The sequence below is a fragment of the Dendrobates tinctorius genome, unplaced genomic scaffold, assembly GCF_039654945.1.
Source record: "Dendrobates tinctorius isolate UK_male_01 unplaced genomic scaffold, ASM3965494v1 ptg000063l, whole genome shotgun sequence".
Lineage (NCBI taxonomy): Eukaryota > Metazoa > Chordata > Amphibia > Anura > Dendrobatidae > Dendrobates > Dendrobates tinctorius.
The window spans coordinates 28780357-28803293 of NW_027361731.1; the positions used below are offsets into that span (position 1 = coordinate 28780357).

The 22937-nt window shown below is 45.5% G+C and overlaps 1 protein-coding gene and 1 long non-coding RNA gene across 2 annotated transcripts in view; one reads left to right on the forward strand and one right to left on the reverse strand.

Annotated features, from left to right (window-relative positions):
• The window catches only part of LOC141094054 (uncharacterized), a 132096-nt gene extending 112773 nt beyond the window's left edge, over positions 1-19323 (reverse strand). The window contains exon 1 of the long non-coding RNA XR_012233014.1: positions 19121-19323. This is a non-coding gene — a long non-coding RNA (uncharacterized lncRNA). The remainder of the gene's footprint in view (positions 1-19120) is intronic.
• On the forward strand, positions 13967-16708 carry LOC141094053 (E3 ubiquitin/ISG15 ligase TRIM25-like). Its single transcript, XM_073579762.1, has one exon. It carries the CDS (start codon positions 14249-14251, stop codon positions 15851-15853), a length of 1605 nt encoding a protein of 534 aa, XP_073435863.1. The 5' UTR covers positions 13967-14248; the 3' UTR covers positions 15854-16708.
• Positions 19324-22937: the final 3614 nt, after the last annotated feature.

Sequence of the window (22937 nt, forward strand, 5' to 3'; positions counted from 1 at the left end):
TTTTTTCTGTCAGGATTGATCCAGCTGCACTGAAGACTCTTTCCGATAGCACACTTGCAGCTGGGCAAGCGAGCTCCTGTAAGGCATATTGGGCCAATTCAGGCCAGGTGTCCAGTTTAGCGGCCCAATAGTCAAAGGGGAATGACCTGTGTGGGAGAACATCGATATGGGAGGAAAAGTATCTTGTAACCATAGTTGACAAGTGCTGTCTCCTGTCACTTTCCATCGATGCTGTATTACCAGTTGTGTGAGCGGGACTTGAAAAATCAGTCCACAACATTGTCATAAAACCCCTGTCTCCAACGCCACTTCTGCTGTGTGCACCATGAACACCTCTGCCAAGCTGCCCCCGGCCCGTACGGCTCGTGTGAGAACCATCACTGCTGCTGTGTGCTGGGAATGCCTCAACCAATCGGTTAACCAGAGTTGCTTGTTTATTAGCCAATATTAGGTCAAGGTTCTCCTGTGGCATGATGCTTTGTAATTTGCCTTTATAGCGTGGATCCAGGATGCTGGCCAACCAGTAGTCGTCATCGTTCATCATTTTGGCAATGCGGGGGTCCCTTTTTAGGATCTGCAAGGCATAATCTGACATGTGGGCCAATGTTCCCGGTGTCAATGATGCACTGCGAGTGCTGGTTGGAGGAGCACTTTCTGGCAAATCCACATCCCTCCAGTCACGCACAAACCCTATACCAGACCTTGCCACGCCAACATTTTCACTTGCCCCACGAGATGCATCCTCCTCCCCTAAGTAATCATCCCCATCATCATCCTCCTCCTCTTCTTCCTCCACCTCATCCAGGAGAGGTCCCTGAGCAGACAATGGCTGAATGTCATCAAGGATTCCCTCCTCCTCTTCCTCCTCATCAACATTGGCTGCAGACGCCTGCTCCTTAAGGTGCGTCAAAGTTTGCATGAGCAGACGCATAAGTGGGATGCTCATGCTTAGGATGGCGTCGTCTGCGCTTACCAGCCGTGTGCATTCCTCAAAACACTGAAGGACTTTACAGAAGTCTTTCAGCTTCGACCATTGCACACCTGTCAACTCAAGGTCTGCTCTCAAAGTGCCTGGCCGTGTATCCTCCCACAACTGCATTATGGCCTGCCTCTGCTCGCACAGCCGCTCCACCATGTGCAGGGTGGAGTTCCACCTTGTTGCAATGTCGATAAGGAGGCGGTGGTTGGGAAGGTGGAGCAATCGCTGCAGCTTCTGCATACGAACGGAGTGTACAGGTGACCGGCGGATGTGCGCGCACAGTCTTCGCACCTTCTGGAGCAGGGCTGTTACCTCCGGATAATTTTTGAGGAAGCAATGCACCACCAGGTTCAAGGTGTGAGCCAAGCAAGGTATGTGGCTGAGTTTTGAAAGGGCTATGGCTGCCACAAAATTACGGCCGTTATCACTAACTACCTTGCCTGCCTCAAGATGTTTGTTGCTTCAAGGACTCGGCCAGCACCTCGGCGGTGTGTCTGTCGCCCAAACACATCATCTGCAACACAGCCTGCTGACGCTTTCCACTAGCTGCTCGATAGGGGGACACCTCGTGTGCAACAGTGGCAGCTGCAGATGGAGTGCTCGTACGACTGCGCTCTGTGGACGAGCTTTCGCTTCTGGAGGAGGAGGAGGAGGAGGGTCGAACGCCTACAGCCAACTGTTTCCTATACCGTGGGCTAGGCAGCACTGTCCCACCACCGCTGTCCCCTGTGGACCCTGCATCCACCACATTAACCCAGTGCGCAGTGATGGACACGTAACAGCCCTGGCCATGCCGACTGGACCATGCATCAGTTGTGAGGTGCACCTTTCCACTCACTGCTTGAGTGCATGGACAATGCGGTCTTTTACATGATGGTGGAGGGCTGGGATGGCTTTGCGAGAGAAGAAGTGGCGACTGGGTAGGTCATAGCGTGGTACTGCATAGGCCATGAGTTCGCGGAAAGCTGCGCTTTCCACCAACCGATAGGGCATCATCTCAAACGAGATTAGTTTGGCAATGTGGGCGTTCAAACCCAGTGTACGCGGATGAGAGACTGAGTACTTTCTTGGCCTACTCATAGTGTCTGGGAGGGTGAGCTGGACTTGAGAGCTGCATATGGTGGAAGTAGCAGTGGACAGGGCGCACTGAGAGAGGGTTGATGATGGTGATGGAGTTGGTGTTCTTTCTGATGGCCTAGAATCAGTCTTTCGTTGATATAACAGTGGGATTCCCTGACTGCTGTGGCCTTGCAACGACACCTCAACATTTGCTGCTGTGCTAACCGGTGGGCTTACAGTGGGGGAAACAATGTAGCGTTGCTGACTACCTTCTTTGTGATCAGTTGCACATGTGGCACTTGAGGTTTGGAGTTGTGTCCACGCTTGCAAGTGCATGCTGGTTAAATGTCTAAGCATGCAACTGGTATTCAAATTTTTCAGATTTTTCCCTCGGCTAAAGGTCTTTGCGCACTTCTTACAGATAACCTTGGCCTGATCATGAGGATTTTGTTCAAAAAAGTGCCACACTGCACTCTTCCTACTTTGGCAGACATTTTGCGGCCTAGCACGCTGTGATCTTTTGACCCTCTGGACAAGCTGTCCAGCAACTCTTTTGATTTTTGGAACCTGTCTTTGGAGTGCTCCGGGCCTGCCAGATAACAGCTGTTGCGATGTCGATGTCTGCTGTGGATGCTCCTCATCTGAGCTATTGGAAGCAGCACCCTCTTCCCCCAATGGATGCCAATCTGGGTCAACAACTGGGTCATCCATCACCTCCTCTTCAATGTCATATGCATTTTCCTCTGTCACCGTGTATGGTGGTATAGTGTGCGGGAAGGGGCACCTGAGTCTCATCAGGGTCAGAATCTGGCTCTGTACACTGCGAGGACAATGTAGTGCTCTGAGTGAATGTACCAGGAGAATCATCTATCAGCGGCTGTGCATCAGTGCACTCCATGTCAGATTCATCTTAGCCTGGGTAATTCACCATTTCACTTGATAATCCAGGCATGGTATGTGAAAACAGCTCCATGGAGTAATCAGTAGTATGGCCTGCGTCATCCTTCAATCTTGGTTGGGGTGAAGGACACAAGGAAAGGTGTGGTTCATGAACATGAGCCTCCAATGACGACTCAGTGCTTTTACTTTTTACAACTTCAGAAGAGGAGGTGATAGAGCTGGAGGCTGAGTCAGCAATGTAAGACAAAACTTTTTCCTGATGCTCTGGCTTTAAAAGCGGTTTGCCAACTCCTAGAAAACAGCCTTCGAAGCCTTATGGAGCCAGACGATGACGCAGGCTCAACACCTCCTGCATTCGGTCCTATTTTGCTCTTGCCACTACCATCAGATCCACCACCAACACCATCATTACCAGCTGCCAACCCCCGCCCAATTCCACGGCCTCTTCCACCAGCCTTCCTCATTTTTTGTAGAAATGTAGACAAAATCCAACAAACTATATAGTAATGTAAAACAAGGTACAAGGTGTCTATAGGACAGGGGAGATTTCGAATTTCTGCACACACTTGTGGACACTGGACACTTATGGATTGTGTGAGGCCCACTGAATATCAGAGCGCTATGTCACAGGCTCGATGGCACAGGTGTGAAAAAAGTGACTACAGGATAAGGGAGATTTTGAATTTCTGCACACACTAGTGGACACTGGACACTTTTGGATTGTGTGAGGCCCACTGAATATCAGAGCGCTATGTCACAGGTTCGATGGCACAGGTGTGAAAAAAGTGACTACAGGATAAGGGAGATTTTGAATTTCTGCACACACTAGTGGACACTGGACACTTTTGGATTGTGTGAGGCCCACTGAATATCAGAGCGCTATGTCACAGGCTCGATGGCACAGGTGTGAAAAAAGTGACTACAGGATCACAGAGATTTTGAATTTCTGCACACACTAGTGGACACTGGACACTTTTGGATTGTGTGAGGTCCACTGAATATCAGAGCGCTATGTCACAGGCTCGATGGCACAGGTGTGAAAAAAGTGACTACAGGATCACAGAGATTTTGAATTTCTGCACACACTAGTGGACACTGGACACTTGGATTGTGTGAGGCCCACTGAATATCAGAGCGCTATGTCACAGGCTCGATGGCACAGGTGTGAAAAAAGTGACTACAGGATAAGGGAGATTTTGAATTTCTGCACACACTAGTGGACACTGGACACTTTTGGATTGTGTGAGGCCCACTGAATATCAGAGCGCTATGTCACAGGCAGAAATTGGCTAGTGTATCACAAACTCCAATGTGTGTGTAGAATTGGGCAGAATAGGAATCTCCCTAGAGTGTAGGTCTGTAAGAACGGAACAAGTCCTCCACTTATCCTTCCACAGTGACACACAGATAGCTTCACTGTAGCCGTGATAACAGCTGTTACACGGTATTGAGAGGAGCGTGCACGTACACGGCTGTCCGGTGTACGTAAAATTGTCAAGTTCCGTGTTTTTTAAGTATACGGACTGACACACGCTGTCTCTCTATAGTTTTGAATGTGATCAAACAGCAAATATATTTAACTGTTTGAAAGCTAGACAAAACTAGTAGGTGCAGGTCTGTAAGAACGGAACATGTCCTCGACTTATTCTCACAGAGTGACACACAGATAGCTTCACTGTGGCTGTGATAACAGCCGTTACACGGTACTGTGTGAGGAGCGTACACCGCTGTATGGTGTGAAAAAATGCACGCTCAGTACCTCAGCAGGACAAAAAAAAAAATTGGGATTGCTTTTAAAAAAGCAGTTTGCAGAGCAGTGGGTAAACAGCAATGCAGCTGTCAGGAAGCCTTAGAAGGCAGCCTAACAACCAACACCGCTGATCCACCACAATATAGCCTCCCCTTGCACTGCACACACAGTGACTGGTGTGTTGTACAGGCAAAATCGCTAGCAGCAGAAGCAGTTTTTTTTTCTTCTTCCCTGCCTAACGCTCTCCCTACAGAATCAGCAGCAGCAACCTCTCCCTATGCTAAGATCGGCAGAAGTAAGATGGCGGTCGGCGTGCATGCCCTTTTATAACCCCTGTGACGCCCACCAAAGCAAGCCAATCACTTGCATGCCCTTCTGAAAGATGGTGGTGACCCCTGCCTATGTCATCACGTTGCCCACAGTGTCCGTGGATCCTGATTGGCTGAAAAAGAGCGCAAAACAAACTTTTGAAACGCGACTTTGGCGCGTAAGTCACCGACCTCGTGGCCGACCTCATCCTAGGGTCGGGTTTCGTTTCATGAAACCCGACTTTGCCAAAAGTCGGCGACTTTTGAAATTTTTCGACCCGTTTCGCTCAACTCTAATCACTATTAGATCAATCTGTCCCCATACAGGATCATGTTATCAGCAGCACATCTACAATTTACATCGGCGATGTGATTTTTCTTCCGGCATGAACAATCCAATCACTCGATGAATAAGCAGCATTTTGCTTCTTTAGTATAATACACCCCATAGTCCGCCATATATTATAATGCACACCACAGTCCTCCATATTGTAAAATGCACACTTCATAGTCCTCCATACAGTATAATACTATATAGTGGACTATAGGGAGTGTATTATACACTCCCCACAGTCCTCCATACAGTATAATACACTCCCTATAGTCCACTATATAGTATTATAAACTCCCCATAGTCCTCCATATAGTATGATACACTTCCCATAGTCCTCCATATAGTATGATACACTCCCCATAGTCCTCCATATAGTATAATACACTCCCTATAGTCCACTATATAGTATTATAAACTCCCCATAGTCCTCCATATAGTATAATACACTCCCTATAGTCCACTATATAGTATTATAAACTCCCCATAGTCCTCCATATAGTATGATACACTCCCCATAGTCCTCCATATAGTATGATACACTCCCCATAGTCCTCCATATAGTATTATACACTCCCTATAGTCCTCCATATAGTATTTTACACTCCCCATAGTCCTCCATATAGTATTATACAGTCCCCATAGTCCTCCATATAGTATTATACACTCCCCATAGTCCTCCATATAGTATGATACACTCCCTATAGTCCTCCATATAGTATGATACACTCCCTATAGTCCTCCATATAGTATGATACACTCCCCATAGTCCTCCATATAGTGTGATACACTACCTATAGTCCACTATATAGTATTATACACTCCCCATAGTCCTCCATATAGTATGATACACTCCCCATAGTCCTCCATATAGTATGATACACTCCCCATAGTCCTCCATATAGTATGATACACTCCCTATAGTCCTCCATATAGTATGATACACTCCCCATAGTCCTCCATATAGTATGATACACTCCCTATAGTCCTCCATATAGTATTATACACTCCCCATAGTCCTCCATATAGTATGATACACTCCCTATAGTCCTCCATATAGTATTATACACTCCCCATAGTCCTCCATATAGTATGATACACTCCCTATAGTCCTCCGTATAGTATGATACACTCCCTATAGTCCTCCATATAGTATGATGCACTCCCTATAGTCCTCCATATAGTATTATACACTCCCCATAGTCCTCCATATAGCATGATACACTCCCCATAGTCCTACATATAGTATGATGCACTCCCTATAGTCCTCCATATAGTATGATGCACTCCCTATAGTCCTCCATATAGTATTATACACTCCCCATAGTCCTCCATATAGCATGATACACTCCCCATAGTCCTACATATAGTATGATACACTCCCCATAGTCCTCCATATAGTATGATACACTCCCCATAGTCCTCCATATAGTATGATACACTCCCTATAGTCCACTATATAGTATTATACACTCCCCATAGTCCTCCATATAGTATTATACACTCCCCATAGTCCTCCATATAGTATGATACACTCCTCTAGTCCTCCATATAGTATTATACACTCCCCATAGTCCTCCATATAGTATGATACACTCCCTATAGTCCTCCATATAGTATGATACACGCCCTATAGTCCTCCATATAGTATAATACACTCCCTATAGTTCTCCATATAGTATTATACACTCCCCATAGTCCTCCATATAGTATGATACACTCCCTACAGTACTCCATATAGTATAATACACTCCCCACAGTCCTCCATATAGTATGATACACTCCCTACAGTACTCCATATAGTATAATACACTCCCCATAGTCCTCCATATAGTATTATACACTCCCCATAGTCCTCCATATAGAATGATACACTCCCTATAGTCCTCCATATAGTATTATACACTCCCCATAGTCCTCCATATAGTATGATACACTCCCTATAGTCCTCCATATAGTATTATACACTCCCCATAGTCCTCCATATAGTATTATACACTCCCCATAGTCCTCCATATAGTATGATACACCCCCTATAGTCCTCCATATAGTATTATACACTCCCCATAGTGCTCCATATAGTATGATACACCCCCTATAGCCCTCCATATAGTATTATACACTCCCCATAGTCCTCCATATAGTATGATACACTCACTACAGTACTCCATATAGTATAATACACTCCCCATAGTCCTCCATATAGTATAATACACTCGACATTATCCTTCATATAGTATAATACACTCCCCATAGTCCTCCATGTAGTAAGTATAATACACTCCCCATAGTCCTCCAAAGTTTAATACACTCCCTATAGTTCACCATATATTAAAATACACTCCTCAGTCCTCCATATAGTATTATACACTTCCCATAGTCGTCCATATAGAATTATACACTCCTCATAGTCCTCCATATAGTATAATACACTCCTCAGTCCTCCATATAGTATAATACACTCCTCAGTCCTCCATATAGTAAAACACACTCATCAGTCCTCCATATAGTATAATACACTCATCAGTCCTCCATATATTAAAATACACTCCTCAGTCCTCCATATAGTATTGTACACTTCCCATAGTCGTCCATATAGAATTATACACTCCTCATAGTCCTCCATATAGTATAATACACTCATCAGTCCTCCATATATTAAAATATACTCCTCAGTCCTCCATATAGTATTGTACACTTCCCATAGTCATCCATATAGAATTATACACTCCTCATAGTCCTCCATATAGTATAATACACTCCTCAGTCCTCCATATAGTATAATACACTCATCAGTCCTCCATATAGTATAATACACTCATCAGTCCTCCATATAGTAAAATACACTCCTCATAGCCCTCCATATATTAAAATGCACTCATCAGTCCTCCATATAGTATAATACACTCCTCATAGTCCTCCATATATTAAAATACACTGCGCAGTCCTCCATATAGTATAATACACTCCTCATAGTGCTTCATTTAGTATAATGCACCGCCATAGTCATCCATGTAGTACAATTCACTTCCCATCGTATAATTCACCCCATAGCTCTTCATATAGTATAATGTATTCCCAATAGTCCTCAATACAGTATAATGCAGCCCACATATAGTATAATGCAGCCACCCTGTCACAGGGTCCTTCTCCGGTATCACACAATCAGCAGAGCGAGGGAAGTGTGAACAATCCTGACCTTTATTATAGGCAAAATTAGAAGGTCCACAAACAATCCACCACACTGAGGATACAATAGTCCAGAACACGAATAAAGTTCAGTAACAGGATGAATGTCCAAGGAGAGGAGAGTCCAATAATCCAGCAGACAGAGGATAAAATGGGTCCATAAGCTTGTCTTTCTCTCTGACATGCTGTGTGATGAGATGAGATGTGGTCTCTCCGTCTCAGGATGTTTTATATCCCAACAAGGTAAGCTATTTTTAGAATTACCCAGGGTTCTTCAGTCCACCCTCACATTCTGTTGCTTCTTTAGAAGTCAACCAACTAGTTTCATAATACAATGCACAATTAGCATATCAGTACACATCAATAGACAAAGATAAACACACTATGTACAGTCAGGCTGCAGACAGGCTGTGTTCACACACATCATTTTTTTCGCGTTTTTTCCCACGGATTTGCCAAAAAATCAGCGGGAAAAACGCGAAAAAGAAGCTTCCCATTCATTTCTATGCATTTAGCACTTTTTGTACACATTGATGCGTTTTTTGCCATGAAAAAAACGCATTGCGGTAAAAAACGCAGCATGCTCATTAATTTTGTGGATTTTTCCGCGTTTCTGGCTATTTCAATGCGTTTTGAAAACGCGCGGAAAAAAAACGCGCAAAAAACTCATGTAAAACGCGCAGAAAAAAACGCGCTGTTTCTGGGAAGGTAGTCAGGTTTTCTAGCAGAAATTTTCTGCTACGTGTGCACTTAGCCTAAAGGTCCCTTTCCACTTAGCGATGCACCAGCGATCCCGACCACGATACGACCCGGTCAGGATCGCTGGTGCATCGCTAAATGGTCGCTAGTGAGCTGCCACACAGGCAGATCTCACAGCGATGCAGCAGCGATGAAGCGGACGATACTTACCTGTCAGACGCGGCGATCCTGACGTCCTCCCGTCCACACATCGCTCGTCGGCGCCAGCAGGATGCGCCCGACGAGAAATGGATGTGGATGATCTCGCGCGATCAGCGATAACCAGCGGGGGAGCCGGTCGGAGGTAAGTATCACACATAGCGATATCGCTAGCAATATCGCTGCTGCGTCACCAAATCGGTGATGCTTTAGCGATATTGCTAGCGATATCACTATGTGTAAAACCCCCTTAAGTGAGTTAATTCAATTATCAGCCTTTTGGAAGGTAATTGAGACTCCAAACATTATGGGGAATACACGAAATGATACAAGGGAACAAGAAAACATTATGCAAATCAGTGAAATAGAAATATACACAAAATGATATCCACATAGCCTATCGCACCATCACACACCCCATAGGGCATAATACAGCCACCCCACAGAGTATAATGCAGCCACCCCACAGAATATAATGTAGCCCCCTGAGAGTATAATGCAGCCACCCCACAGAATATAATAAAGCCCCACATACAACATAATCTAGCACTCATAGAATAAAATGCAGCCCCCCATAGAATACAATGTAGTCTCCTCACTGAGGCTGCGGGGAGTCCCCGGCTGATCTGTGAATGAACTAATGACCGTGGGAAAAAAGTCAGAAACTTTCCCACGGTAATTAGATCATCTACAGGCAGCCATTGAGGCTTAATTAATTCATTCTGAAGTAGTTTACAGTGGGGCTGGTCGCATTTGCACCGGTCCTCATTGTAAACTATTTAACCCCTTCTGATGGATTGCAGCGTGGGACATGACTGAATGTCGGAGAGGTTAGGATATTGGTGATTTTTTATGTTATTTTTGTTGCAGGTCATGGTTTTTTTTGGGATTACCATACTGATAAAAATTTGTCAAAAACTTGGTGTGTTTATTTCATTAAAAGACTTTTAATTAATGTCTGTGTGTGGTTTTTAACCCTTTCTTAGTATAGGGTTAATAATGGACCGGTGTCTTATTGACACCTCTCCATTATTAATCGGCTTAATGTTACCTTCCAATCGAATGGTGACATTAACCCTTTGTTATATTAACCCATTCGCCACCACTACAGGGCAATGAGAATAGAGAGGATAAGTGCCAGAATTGGCACATCTTATAGATGCGCCATTTCTGGGGTGTCTGGGGGCAGATTTTTGTAGTCGGGGGAGGGCCAAAAACAATGGTCCCTCTCATGGCTATTAAAATCTGCCCTCACTCACCTGCTTAATCTCTCTGGTTGTCAAATTACAGCGGAAGCCCACGTATTTTTTTACAACGAATTAACCCCTTAAATTAACACCTACACCTCCCAAATTTTACCCACAAACCCTCATCTAATTATTAGTCAGGGACATATAAAAAAAAAAAAACATGAACTGAAATGCTTTACTGAATGTAAACCATGTGTCATTTCATGTCGGGTTGGGGAATGATTTGACAGAAGCCGGCAATTGAATTAGCGGCTATTCTGCTATGAAGAACTCTGTGAAATATATATATATATATATATATATGTGTCTCAATGACATGTGTTTATATATATGTATTCTATGTGTCTAGATCTATTCTTTCGTTTGTGTTTGAAAACCTGTCATTGGGCTCCATTATATGTCCATTTTGCAAGCCTGCGAGAAAAAAAACGGTACACAGATTACATACGGATGCTTACATGAGAAAAATACGCGGCCACACCCTGACAACGGATGACACATGGAGCACTATTTAGGGACTATTTATGCGTATTACGGACGTAAAATACGGTCCGTATTTTTCTACCGTGTGTGACTCCAGCCGTACTCTGTATCTCCCCCACCTCATTGTAGATTGTAAGCTCTCATGAGCAGGGGTGGCTTATTTTGGTTTAATTATTGTATTGTTAACTTTGTTACTTATGACTTGTGTTTTGAAACTGTTAAACTGCAAAGCGCTGCGGAATATGTTGGCGCTATACAAAGATTATTATTATGGTGGTCAAGAGAGGTACAGCATCCCTGGTGGTCTAGAGGCGTATATCTCTTACTATCCAGCATGTCTGGTGCTCTAGAGAGGTTGATCGCTTACTATTCAGCATCCCTGGAGATCTAGAGAGGTACATCTCTTACTATCCAGCATCCCTGGTGATCTAGAGAGGTAGATCACTTACTATCCAGCATACCTGGTGATCTAGAGAGATAGATCACTTACTATCCAGCATACCTGGTGGTCTCTAGAGGTAGATCTCTTACTATCCAGCATCCATAGTAGTCTAGAGAGGTACATATCTTACTACAGAGTATCAATGTTGGTTGAAAGAGGTACATCTCTTACTATCCAGCATCCCTGGTGGTCTAGAGAGATAGACCTCTTACTATCCAGCATCCCTGGTGGTCTAGAGAGGTAGACCTCTTACTATCCAGCATCCCTGGTGGTCTAGAGAGGTAGACCTCTTACTATCCAGCATCCCTGGTGGTCTAGAGAGGTAGACCTCTTACTATCCAGCATCCCTGGTGGTCTAGAGAGGTAGACCTCTTACTATCCAGCATCCCTGGTGGTCTAGAGAGGTAGACCTCTTACTATCCAGCATCCCTGGTGGTCTAGAGTGGTAGATCTCCTACTATCCAGCAAGTGACCAATGCTCAGGAAGAGACGACGACTTGGCTGAGTCCAGGATGGAAATCAGACGGAGTTCCCTTCTAAGCTAGCGGTTGTGCATGGGTTAACACTCGCAGGCCATTTCCTCTCACTTGTTGCTTGTAAGTAATTTCTTTTTCATGCAGATGTTTCCAGTTATTTCTCTTCATAGCCGAGAGTCAAAAGGAGAAAAAAATCCACCATCTCGTGATTGTAATAAGTGAGTGATGGACGAGGCGGCGGTGGCAGATTGGCGGATCCGTGACATTTCCATGCAGAGAACAGATGACAATTGGGAGCGGGGTCTCGGGGAGGCGAGGAGCGGCGCGGGTAGCAGCGGGGGCGACAGGTGCGGGTAATGCAGGAAGAAATAAGGATTCAGAGGACGCAGGATTATATATTAATGCTGTCTACATTACTGATAAACACCCACAAGAGCCCTGTTCACACTCAGACTGCAGAAGCAGAAATCTGATGTGAGAGCTGTTCAGAAAATTAATAATAAAAATAATATTTTAATACATTTTACAAACAGTACTTTTTGTAACCCTCACTAAGGGTAAGATTAGGGCTAAGGTAGCGATTTAGAGCTAAGCTTAGTGCCAGGGGTAGGCAAAGGGTTACGAAAAGGTTAGAGTCAAGGTTAAAGGTAAGGATAGGGATAAGGTTATAGCACTAAGGTTAGGGTAAGGAAAAGGGTTAGGACTACGGTTAGGTATAGTGAGAGTGCTAAGTTTTGCAATAGGGCTAGGGTTAAAGTCAGGGAAAGGGTTACGCTAAGGTTACGATTAACGCGAAAGTGAGAGCTGACGATTGGTTAAGAGATAACATTAGGATTAAGGTTAGGGATAGAGTTAGAACTAAGGGTAGGGTCATAATTAGGGCTAGGGTTAAGGCTAACGTACGGTTTAGGGATAGAGTTAGAACTAAGGGTAGGGTCATAATTAGGGCTAGGGTTAAGGCTAACGTAAGGTTTAGGGATAGAGTTAGAACTAAGGGTAGGGTCATAATTAGGGCTAGGGTTAAGGTTAACGTAAGGTTTAGGGATAGAGTTAGAACTAAGGGTAGGGTCATAATTAGGGCTAGGGTTAAAGCTAACGAAAGGTTTAGGGATAGAGTTAGAACTAAGGGTAGGGTCATAATTAGGGCTAGGGTTAAGGCTAGCGAAAGGTTTAGGGATAGAGATAGAAGTAAGGGTAGGTTCATAATTAGGGCTAGGGTTAAGGCTAACGTAAGGTTTAGGGATAGAGTTAGAACTAAGGGTAGGGTCATAATTAGGGCTAGGGTTAAGGCTAACGTAAGGTTTAGGGATAGAGTTAGGGCTAAGGTTAAAGATAGGTTTAAGTATAGGCATAAAGTTAAAGCTAAGGTTAAGGATAAAGACAGACTGTATGTGGACAGATTGATCTATTAGTGATTGTTCTGTCCCATAATTGTTCATTAGCTGGTGTACAGAAACTCAGGAACAAGTGCTGAATGACGTTTTATGGCCTGAACTCAGCGCATGTAACTACAACCAAAATGTTTCTGTGATGTGGAATATGTCAGCATTGGTGGACCCACTTTAAACCTTTGCCCAGGGCCCCACTTTGTGTAAAACCAGCCCTGCTGACAGCAAATGCAGCTCCTGTCACTGTGTAGATAAGATTTCCCTTGTAATGTCCCTCCCCAGACAAAGTCCAGGCCTGCCTACATGTTTGTGATGTGACTCTGCGCCAGGTGGAGAACAACTGATAAGGTTCTCACCTGCTGGCACTGATTATGGGGTGGACTGTTTATGGGCTGACTGTGCTGGCCCTTTTTATGGGGTAACTGTGCTTGCCCTGTTTATGGGGTGACTCACTAGCTATGAGGTCACTATCACTAGTTATGGGGTCACGTTTCCAGCACTTTTATGGTATCATTGTTTCGGTACTAGTCATGGGTTCACTTTATCACTAGTTATGGGGTCACATTTCCTGCACAATTTATGGGGTCAGTATTTGGCACTGGTTACGAGGTCAGATTTTTTGGGACAGATTCTGGCACTGATTATACGGGGACTGTTTTTGGGATCCCTCTCACACCATCATTCTATAACTATGACACATCCAAGTTGATACGTTAAAGTGGGCAATTATAGGTTAACAAGGCAGGGCCACACCTTTAGTATCTACGTACTTCCAGAGCGATGGTACTATCGAGCGATGGCGTCCGCTGAGCTGAGGGACGAGCTGCTCTGCTCCATCTGTCTGAACGTCTACACCGATCCTGTGAACCTGAGATGTGGCCACAACTTCTGCCGGGACTGCATCACCCAGGTGCTGGATAAGCAACGAGGATCTGGAGCTTACAGCTGCCCCGACTGTAGAGCAACGTCCAAGAAGCGTCCTCCACTGCAGAAGAACATAGCCCTGAGCAACATCACAAGACGTCTCCACTCTAACCAGGCAAGGTGGGATTTGTTTGAGGTCACATGCACTTACTGTGTTAACACTACAGTACCTGCTGTTAAGTCCTGTGTGTTATGTGAAGCTTCTCTGTGTCATGACCACCTGAAAGTTCACAGTAAGGCGGCAGAACATGTCTTGTCCGAGCCCGCCGCTAATCTGGAGAGCAGAAAATGTTCCATCCACAAGAAGATCCTGGAATATTACTGCTCCGAGGACTCTACTTGCATCTGTGTGTCCTGCTGTCTGGTTGGAGAACACAAGGGACACCAGGTGGTGACATTGGGTGACATGTCCAAAAAGAAGAAGGAGAAACTCAAAGATATCAAAGAGAAACTTAGCTCCAAATCTATGGAGACTGAGAAAGAAATAAAGAATCTCCAGGAACACTTGAGACGAGTCACGGACAAATCAACAGATGCAACAGAGATGCTCAACCTTCTGTTCACAGATGTTAAGAAACAGGTTGAGGTCCTACAGAAGAGCGCCCTACGTAACATGTCCTGGAAGCTACAATTGGTATCCTCCTCGGTCTTTCAATTGACCAATCAGTTGGAAGTAAGGAGAGCTCAGCTGGCGTTTAAGATAAATTACTTAGAGGAGATGTGTAACATGTCTGATCCTTTACCTGTCCTACAAGTGCCAGACGGTGAGGATATTTTTCATACTGGTGTTGGAGATCAAGAAGACGTTGAAATCCATGATGTTGAGGATCTCAATATCCAATCGATCTTGGAAAGTGTACAATCCAGGATACATGATACGATCAAGAACGTCAATGTGTGGCTCTTCATGTTAGATCCAATAGACCTTCTGCTTGACGTGAACACAAATGCTACCAACGTACAAGTATCACAAGATCAGAGAACTCTGTCATTGTCAGAAATGGTCCAGAACCTACCAGAAACACCTCAGAGATTTGAGGAATATCAAGTATTGAGTAGCAAGAGTTTCACCTCAGGGCGACATTACTGGGAAATGGAGACAAGCAAATCAGGAGAGTGGAGAATTGGAGTGTGTTACCCCAGCATGGACAGAAAAGGGACTGAGTCCTACATTGGAAACAACAATAAGTCCTGGTCTTTGTCCAAATTAATTCATCACGCTGTAGTCCACGACCATCAAGTAGATAAGTTACGAATAAATATTCAAAGCCAGAAGTATGGAATCTATCTGGATTATGATGGAGGCCAGTTGTCCTTTTATGAGCTTGGTGACCAAATCAAACATCTTCACACCTTCACAACCACCTTCACTGAGCCCCTACAACCGGCTTTCTATGTCTCAAATTTTTTTGATTGCCTTGTCTATGACTCAAAATCTGAGGTTTGGATCCGGATTGGAAATAACAAGGTAAAATAAGGAGTGTGGAACATTTCCAAGGAATATGGCAAAGGAACGTCCACCACCTAAGTACCAAGCCACAAGTGCAGTATTGAACAGCATGGATGTTCGGGACAAGAATTTCCCAAGGCCACACAACTGTTCCACAAAAAGGACAAATCGGTCCTATGGATGTGTTTCGATGGTCATGCCCTTTTTGTGCAATACCCGCTTTCCTCTTGTACATAAGGGTTTACAATTTAGGGGTTAGTGACAGTTCATAATAGGATGGGGGGGTAACGGATACAATCCTGATGGTCTTTGCTAGTGGACAGAATAAGGGCATATCCATGGCGGGATGATGTGGGATATTAGGGGTAGTAGTCCGGTGGCTCTGGCTGATGGGATGATGTGGGATATTAGGGGTAGTAGTCCGGTGGCTCTGGCTGATGGGATGATGTGGTATATTAGGGGTAGTAGTCCGGTGGCTCTGGCTGATGGGATGATGTGGGATATTAAGGGTAGTAGTCCGGTGGCTCTGGCTGACATGATGATGTGGGATATTAGGGGTAGTAATCCAGCGGCTGTGACGGGATGATGTGGGATACTAGGGGTAGTAGTCTGGTGTCTCTGGCTGACGGGATGATGTTGGATATTAGGGGTAGTAGTCCGGTGGCTCTGGCTGACGGGATGATGTGGTATATTAGGGGTAGTAGTCCGGTGGCTCTGGCTGATGGGATGATGTGGGATATTAAGGGTAGTAGTCCGGTGGCTCTGGCTGACATGATGATGTGGGATATTAGGGGTAGTAATCCAGCGGCTGTGACGGGATGATGTGGGATACTAGGGGTAGTAGTCTGGTGTCTCTGGCTGACGGGATGATGTGGGATATTAGGGGTAGTAGTCCGGTGGCTCTGGCTGACGGGATGATGTGGGATATTAGGGGTAGTAGTCTGGTGGCTCTGGCTGACGGGATGATGTGGGATATTAGGGGTAGTAGTCCGGTGGCTCTGGCTGACGGGATGATGTGGGATATTAGGGGTAGTAGTCCAGTGGCTCTGGCTGACGGGATGATGTGGGATATTACGGGTAGTAGTCCGGTGGCTCTGGCTGACGGGATGATGTGGGATATTAGGGGTAGCAGTCTGGTGGCTCTGGCTGACGGGATGATGTGGAATATTAGGGGTAGCAGTCCGGTGGTTCTGGCTGACGGGATGATGTGGGATATTAGGGGTAGTAGTCCGGTGGCTCTGGCTGACGGGATGATGTGGGATATTAGGGGTAGTAGTCCGGTGGTTCTGGCTGACGGGATGATTTTGGATATTAGGGGTAGTAGTCCGGTGGTTCTGGCTGACGGGATGATGTGGGATATTAGGGGTAGCAGTCCGGTGGCTCTGGCTGATGGGATGATGTGGGATATTAGGGGTAGTAGTCCGGTGGCTCTGGCTGACGGGATGATGTGGGATATTAGTGGTAGTAGTCCGGTAGCTCTCGCTGACGGGATGATGTGGGATATTAGGGGTAGTAGTCCGGTGGCTCTGGCTGACGGGATGATGTGGGATATTAGGGGTAGTAGTCAGGTGGCTCTGGCTGACGGGATGATGTGGGATATTAGGGGTAATAGTCCGTTGGTTCTGGCTGACGGGATGATGTGGGATATTAGGGGTAGTAGTCCGGTGGCTCTGGCTGACGGGATGATGTGGGATATTAGGGGTAGTAGTCTGGTAGCTCTGGCTGATGGGATGATGTGGGATATTAGGGGTAGTAGTCTGGTAGCTCTGGCTGACGGGATGATGTGGGATATTAGGGGTAGTAGTCCGGTGGCTCTGGCTGACGGGATGATGTGGGATATTAGGGGTAGTAGTCAGGTTGCTCTGGCTGATGGGATGATGTGGGATATTAGGGGTAGTAGTCTGGTAGCTCTGGCTGACGGGATGATGTGGGATATTAGGGGTAGTAGTCCGGTGGCTCTGGCTGACGGGATGATGTGGGATATTAGGGGTAGTAGTCTGGTAGCTCTGGCTGATGGGATGATGTGGGATATTAGGGGTAGTAGTCTGGTAGCTCTGGCTGACGGGATGATGTGGGATATTAGGGGTAGTAGTCCGGTGGCTCTGGCTGACGGGATGATGTGGGATATTAGGGGTAGTAGTCAGGTTGCTCTGGCTGATGGGATGATGTGGGATATTAGGGGTAGTAGTCTGGTAGCTCTGGCTGACGGGATGATGTGGGATATTAGGGGTAGTAGTCCGGTGGCTCTGGCTGACGGGATGATGTGGGATATTAGGGGTAGTAGTCCGGTGGCTCTGGCTGACGGGATGATGTGGGATATTAGGGGTAGTAGTCCGGTGGCTCTGGCTGACAGGATGATGTGGGATATTAGGGGTAGTAGTCCGATGGCTCTGGCTGACGGGATGATGTGAGATATTAGGGGTAGTAGTCCAGTGGCTCTGGCTGACGGAATGATGTGGGATATTAGGGGGAGTAGTAGTCCGGTGGCTCTGGCTGACAGGATGATGTGGGATATTAGGGGTAGTAGTCCAGTGGCTCTGGCTGACGGGATGATGTGGGATATGGGGGGTAGTAGTCCAGTGGCTCTGGCTGACGGAATGATGTGGGATATTAGGGGGAGTAGTAGTCCGGTGGCTCTGGCTGACAGGATGATGTGGGATATTAGGGGTAGTAGTCCAGTGGCTCTGGCTGACGGAATGATGTGGGATATTAGAGGTAGTAGTCTGGTGGCTCTGGCTGACAGGATGATGTGGGATATTAGGGGTAGTAGTCCAGTGGCTCTGGCTGACGGAATGATGTGGGATATTAGGGGGAGTAGTAGTCCGGTGGCTCTGGCTGACAGGATGATGTGGGATATTAGGGGTAGTAGTCCAGTGGCACTGGCTGACGGAATGATGTGGGATATTAGTGGTAGTAGTCCAGTGGCTCTGACGGGATGATGTGGGATATTATAGTGAATGTGGCTATGCGGAGAGGGTGGGGCTCTACACTCAGCTTTTTATATATAGATATAATCATTATAATTTGTTATGACTAACCGTGGTTAGTTATTATGCCCGGGCAGCGCCGGGCTCTTCGGCTAATAATTGCTAAGAATGAATCATTAAGGATTAAATGCAGTCCAGAAAACGGAGCTATTAGCTGGAATTGTCAAGGTTAAAACAATTAAACTAACAAAATATATGTATAAAAAACCCTGTAATACACCTGTCCTACACTCCCCATTCGCCAATAACACAAAGTAAACCGCAAATGCAAATTTAAGTAATAGTCTTTTTAGGAGTTGTAGCTTACCCCTTTGTAGGCACGGATTAAACACTGCGGTGCTGGAAAAGACTTGAGAAGCTTGTGCTTGGCTGCACTGCAAGATGTAGGTACACCCCAGGAGGCAGGGCAGGTGCGGGCGGCTAGGCATAGCCAGGAGCGCTCCAGCGGGTAGCGTCCCTGGTACCCAGTATGAAAAGGGAGGAAGGAGGTGATAGCGTGTGCAAGGCTCGTGATGTCACTGCTGCAACGGAAGGCGTGAAGAGTCAAAAGACAACTAACGCATTTCGAGAGACGCAGTCTCTCTTCATCAGGGAAATGGTGCATCGTTGCAGCCACAGTGTCGTGGTCCTTTCAACTTCTGCCACTACCCAAGAGATCTTCAGACCAAAGACGGAGAGACCAACCACGGAAAATGAGGCTTTATGAAAAACCAAGCAGAATCTATGGATTTACTGGGCTCAGCTGATGAACACTAGCCATTTTTGTATGACAAAGACTACTACGGCTACCAATATATTAGAAACTTGTCTGATGGCGGTACCAACCCCTTTACAGTTATGGACAAAGCTGATAGGCGTATCTACCCAAGATAAAGACATGCAAGAAGATGTGACCCACAACTTCACATACAGTAGTAATTTTTGCTATAATTTGTGCTTGCATTGCTTTGTGTTGTTGTATACAGTGTACACTTCCACTCTTATCCTTAAGCCATCTTGTATGGCTCAAAATAGCCAAGGGGGGATTGTAGTGTGAATATAAAAATGGCTATTTTGAGTCCATATTGAAATATACAGAATGCATTCAGACCAGGACAGAGCTGCATTACTGGTCAAACACTTACAGAAAGACAATGCGCATAGTGACACAATCTTGAGAACTGTTTATTACCTGAAATCCTTTCACTTCACAAACAGGTCTAAGTTTCTATATGTTAGTTGTTTGTTATTGTAAAACATTAAGGTTTACTTAACCTCTTTATGTGGTGGTTTAATCTAAGTCCATCCAAGTGGGTTTTTGTCATCGTTTGATGTTCGCCTGGTATCTGGGTTCATCCTACCTTGGAAGCTGGCCACTGGAAGGGCAGGGTGAAACTAGAGTTAGGCCCCTTTCACACATCAATTTTTTGCCATCAGTCACAATCCATCGAATTTTGAAAAAAACGGATCCAGCGACTTATGCCGCCGGATCCGTTTTCTTCTCGTAAAATTGTATTAGCGTGGTATGCGGGTCTGTGCGGGGGTCTGTGCTGGGGTATGCGGGGCTGTGTGGGGGTCTGTACAGGTCTCTGCGTGTGTGTATGCAGGCATCGTCCGATGAGACTACAAGTCCCATCGGGCAATGCCTGCTACAGTGACAGTGATTGATTGACACATTAGCCAATGATGGGACAGTAGTAGTCCCATCATCCGGCTAATGTGTTGAATGTAAAAAAAACAAAAACCACATACACACACATATAATCCATACTCACCATCTACACCTAATCCTGAAACCTTCAATCACCTGTAAAAAAATTAAAATAATAAACCAACATTATACTCCGTTTCCAACGTAATCCAATTAATAACGATTGTCCCACGATGATCTCCCTAGGAGAGCTGTCACATTAGCAGATGCAACCGCTCTCCAGGGGCTCCAGTGATACAATGACGGAGATAATCCTCCACATTGTATCACCCAGCCGCCGACAGGTCACCAGAGTTCACCTGTCACTTTACGGCACTACAGTGTGAGAATTTTCTCACGTAGTGCAGTACAGTGAGAGGCTTATCTCCAATGACACACTGCCGGAGGGTAATCTCTGGTCAGTGTTTCATAGGAGGCCTATAGAGCTGTCACATCTACCGATGTGACAGCTCTATAGGGGAGATCGTCGTGGGACAATCGTTATTAATGGGATTACGTCGGACAGGGAGTATATTTTTGGTTTGTTTTTTAATTTTTTTTGCAGGTGATCGATGGCTTCGACTGCATAGGCGTACAACAAAAATTTTGAAAAAATGCTTTATTCTTATGTGTGTGTTTTTTTTAACCTTTTATTAATATAAGATTAATAATGGACAGGTGTCTTATTGACGCCTCTCCATTATTAACCGGGCTTAATGTCACCTTACAATAGCAAGGTGACATTAACCCCTTATTACCCCATATGCCACTGCTACACGGCAGTGGGAAAAGAGGGGCTAAGTGCTAAAACTGGCGCATCTTAGAGATACGCCATTTCTGGGGCGGCTGTGGGCTGGTATTTGTAGCCAGGAGGGGGGGCAATATCAATGGCCCCTTCCTAGGCTATGAATATCAGTCCACAGCTGTCTGCGTAGCCTTTCTGGCTATAAAATATAGGGGGACCCCACGTCTTGTTTTGGGGGGGTCCCCCAATATTAATAGCCAGTAAAAGCGATGCAGACAGCTGCGGGCTGATATTCATAGCCTGGGAAAAGGCCAGGGGTATTACCCCCTTCCCAGGCTACAAATATTGGCCCCCGGCCATCTGCTTTACCCCTCTGGCGCTGAAAATTGCGCGGGAGCCCACGCCATCATTTTCCTCTTTTTTAAAAAAAATAAAACATATTGTTCATTAATAAACATCGGCCTTGCTATTATTAATCTATCAATATCTATCCATAGACATATCAAAAGATAGATATATTTATGAATGCTATCTATCCCATAGCTATCTATTATCTATCTATCTGTGGGCGTTTTTAAAAACGGATCCATCAAAAAACGGAAGAAACGGATGAAAAAAGGATGCGTTTTTTCAACGGATCCATCGCCTCAGTCACAATCTGCAACGGATCCATCGAGCCGACGGAATGTGACCGACGTCAAAAAACTGATGTGTGAAAGGGGCCTCACACATAGTGTAAATCACTATGTAAGGCCAGAGAAACATGGCTAAGACAGAAGCAAAAACTTGGATACCTGTACATGTACAGTGTTGATACCTGCATAATAGGGGACGCCCATGCAGTGTTGTGAATCTCCCAGAGGTTCTCTGTCTTGGTGTTGCTTCTCAGATATTCCAAATGGATGATGTTTAAAAGCCTCTTGGTGATGGCTGATGTGAGTATACTGTATATAGTTAATCTTTACATATATACCTAATCATGATATGTATTTAACCTTTGTATGTTAAAATATAAAAAAGTGTATGCAATCATACTATTCCTTCAATTTTGCACTTTGAAATAAAATTGCGTTGTATCGCAAGCAGTAGCCTTCTTTAAAGCCGTATCTGAACCTTAGTGTTAAAAACTTGGCAGTACACCAGCACACTGCTCACCTGAAATACTCTGTGCTTCTGTCACCCTGCTCCTCCACCATATATCTCCCTCTGTGACCCCCCATAGACCAGCACACTGCTCTCCTGAAATACTCTGTGCTGCTGTCACCCTGCTCCTCCACCATATATCTCCCTCTGTGACCCCCATAGACCAGCACACTGCTCTCCTGAAGTTGTCTGTGCTGCTGTCACCATGCTCCTCCACCATATATCTCCCTCTGTGACCCCCATAGATCAGCACACTGCTCTCCTGAAGTACTCTGTGCTGCTGTCACCCTGCTCCTCCACCATATATCTCCCTCTGTGACCCCCCATAGACCAGCACACTGCTCTTCTGAAATACTCTGTGCTGCTGTCACCTTGCTCCTCCACCATATATCTCCCTCTGTGACCCCCCATAGACCAGCACACTGCTCTTCTGAAATACTCTGTGCTGCTGTCACCTTGCTCCTCCACCATATATCTCCCTCTGTGACCCCCCCATAGACAAGCACACTGCTCTCCTGAAATACTCTGTGCTGCTGTTACCCTGCTCCTCCACCATATATCTCCCTC

What these genes read in the sequence shown, in the direction of transcription:
- LOC141094053 (XM_073579762.1), top strand. Translation starts at nt 14,249, where the DNA reads ATGGCGTCCGCTGAGCTGAGGGACGAGCTGCTCTGCTCCATCTGTCTG.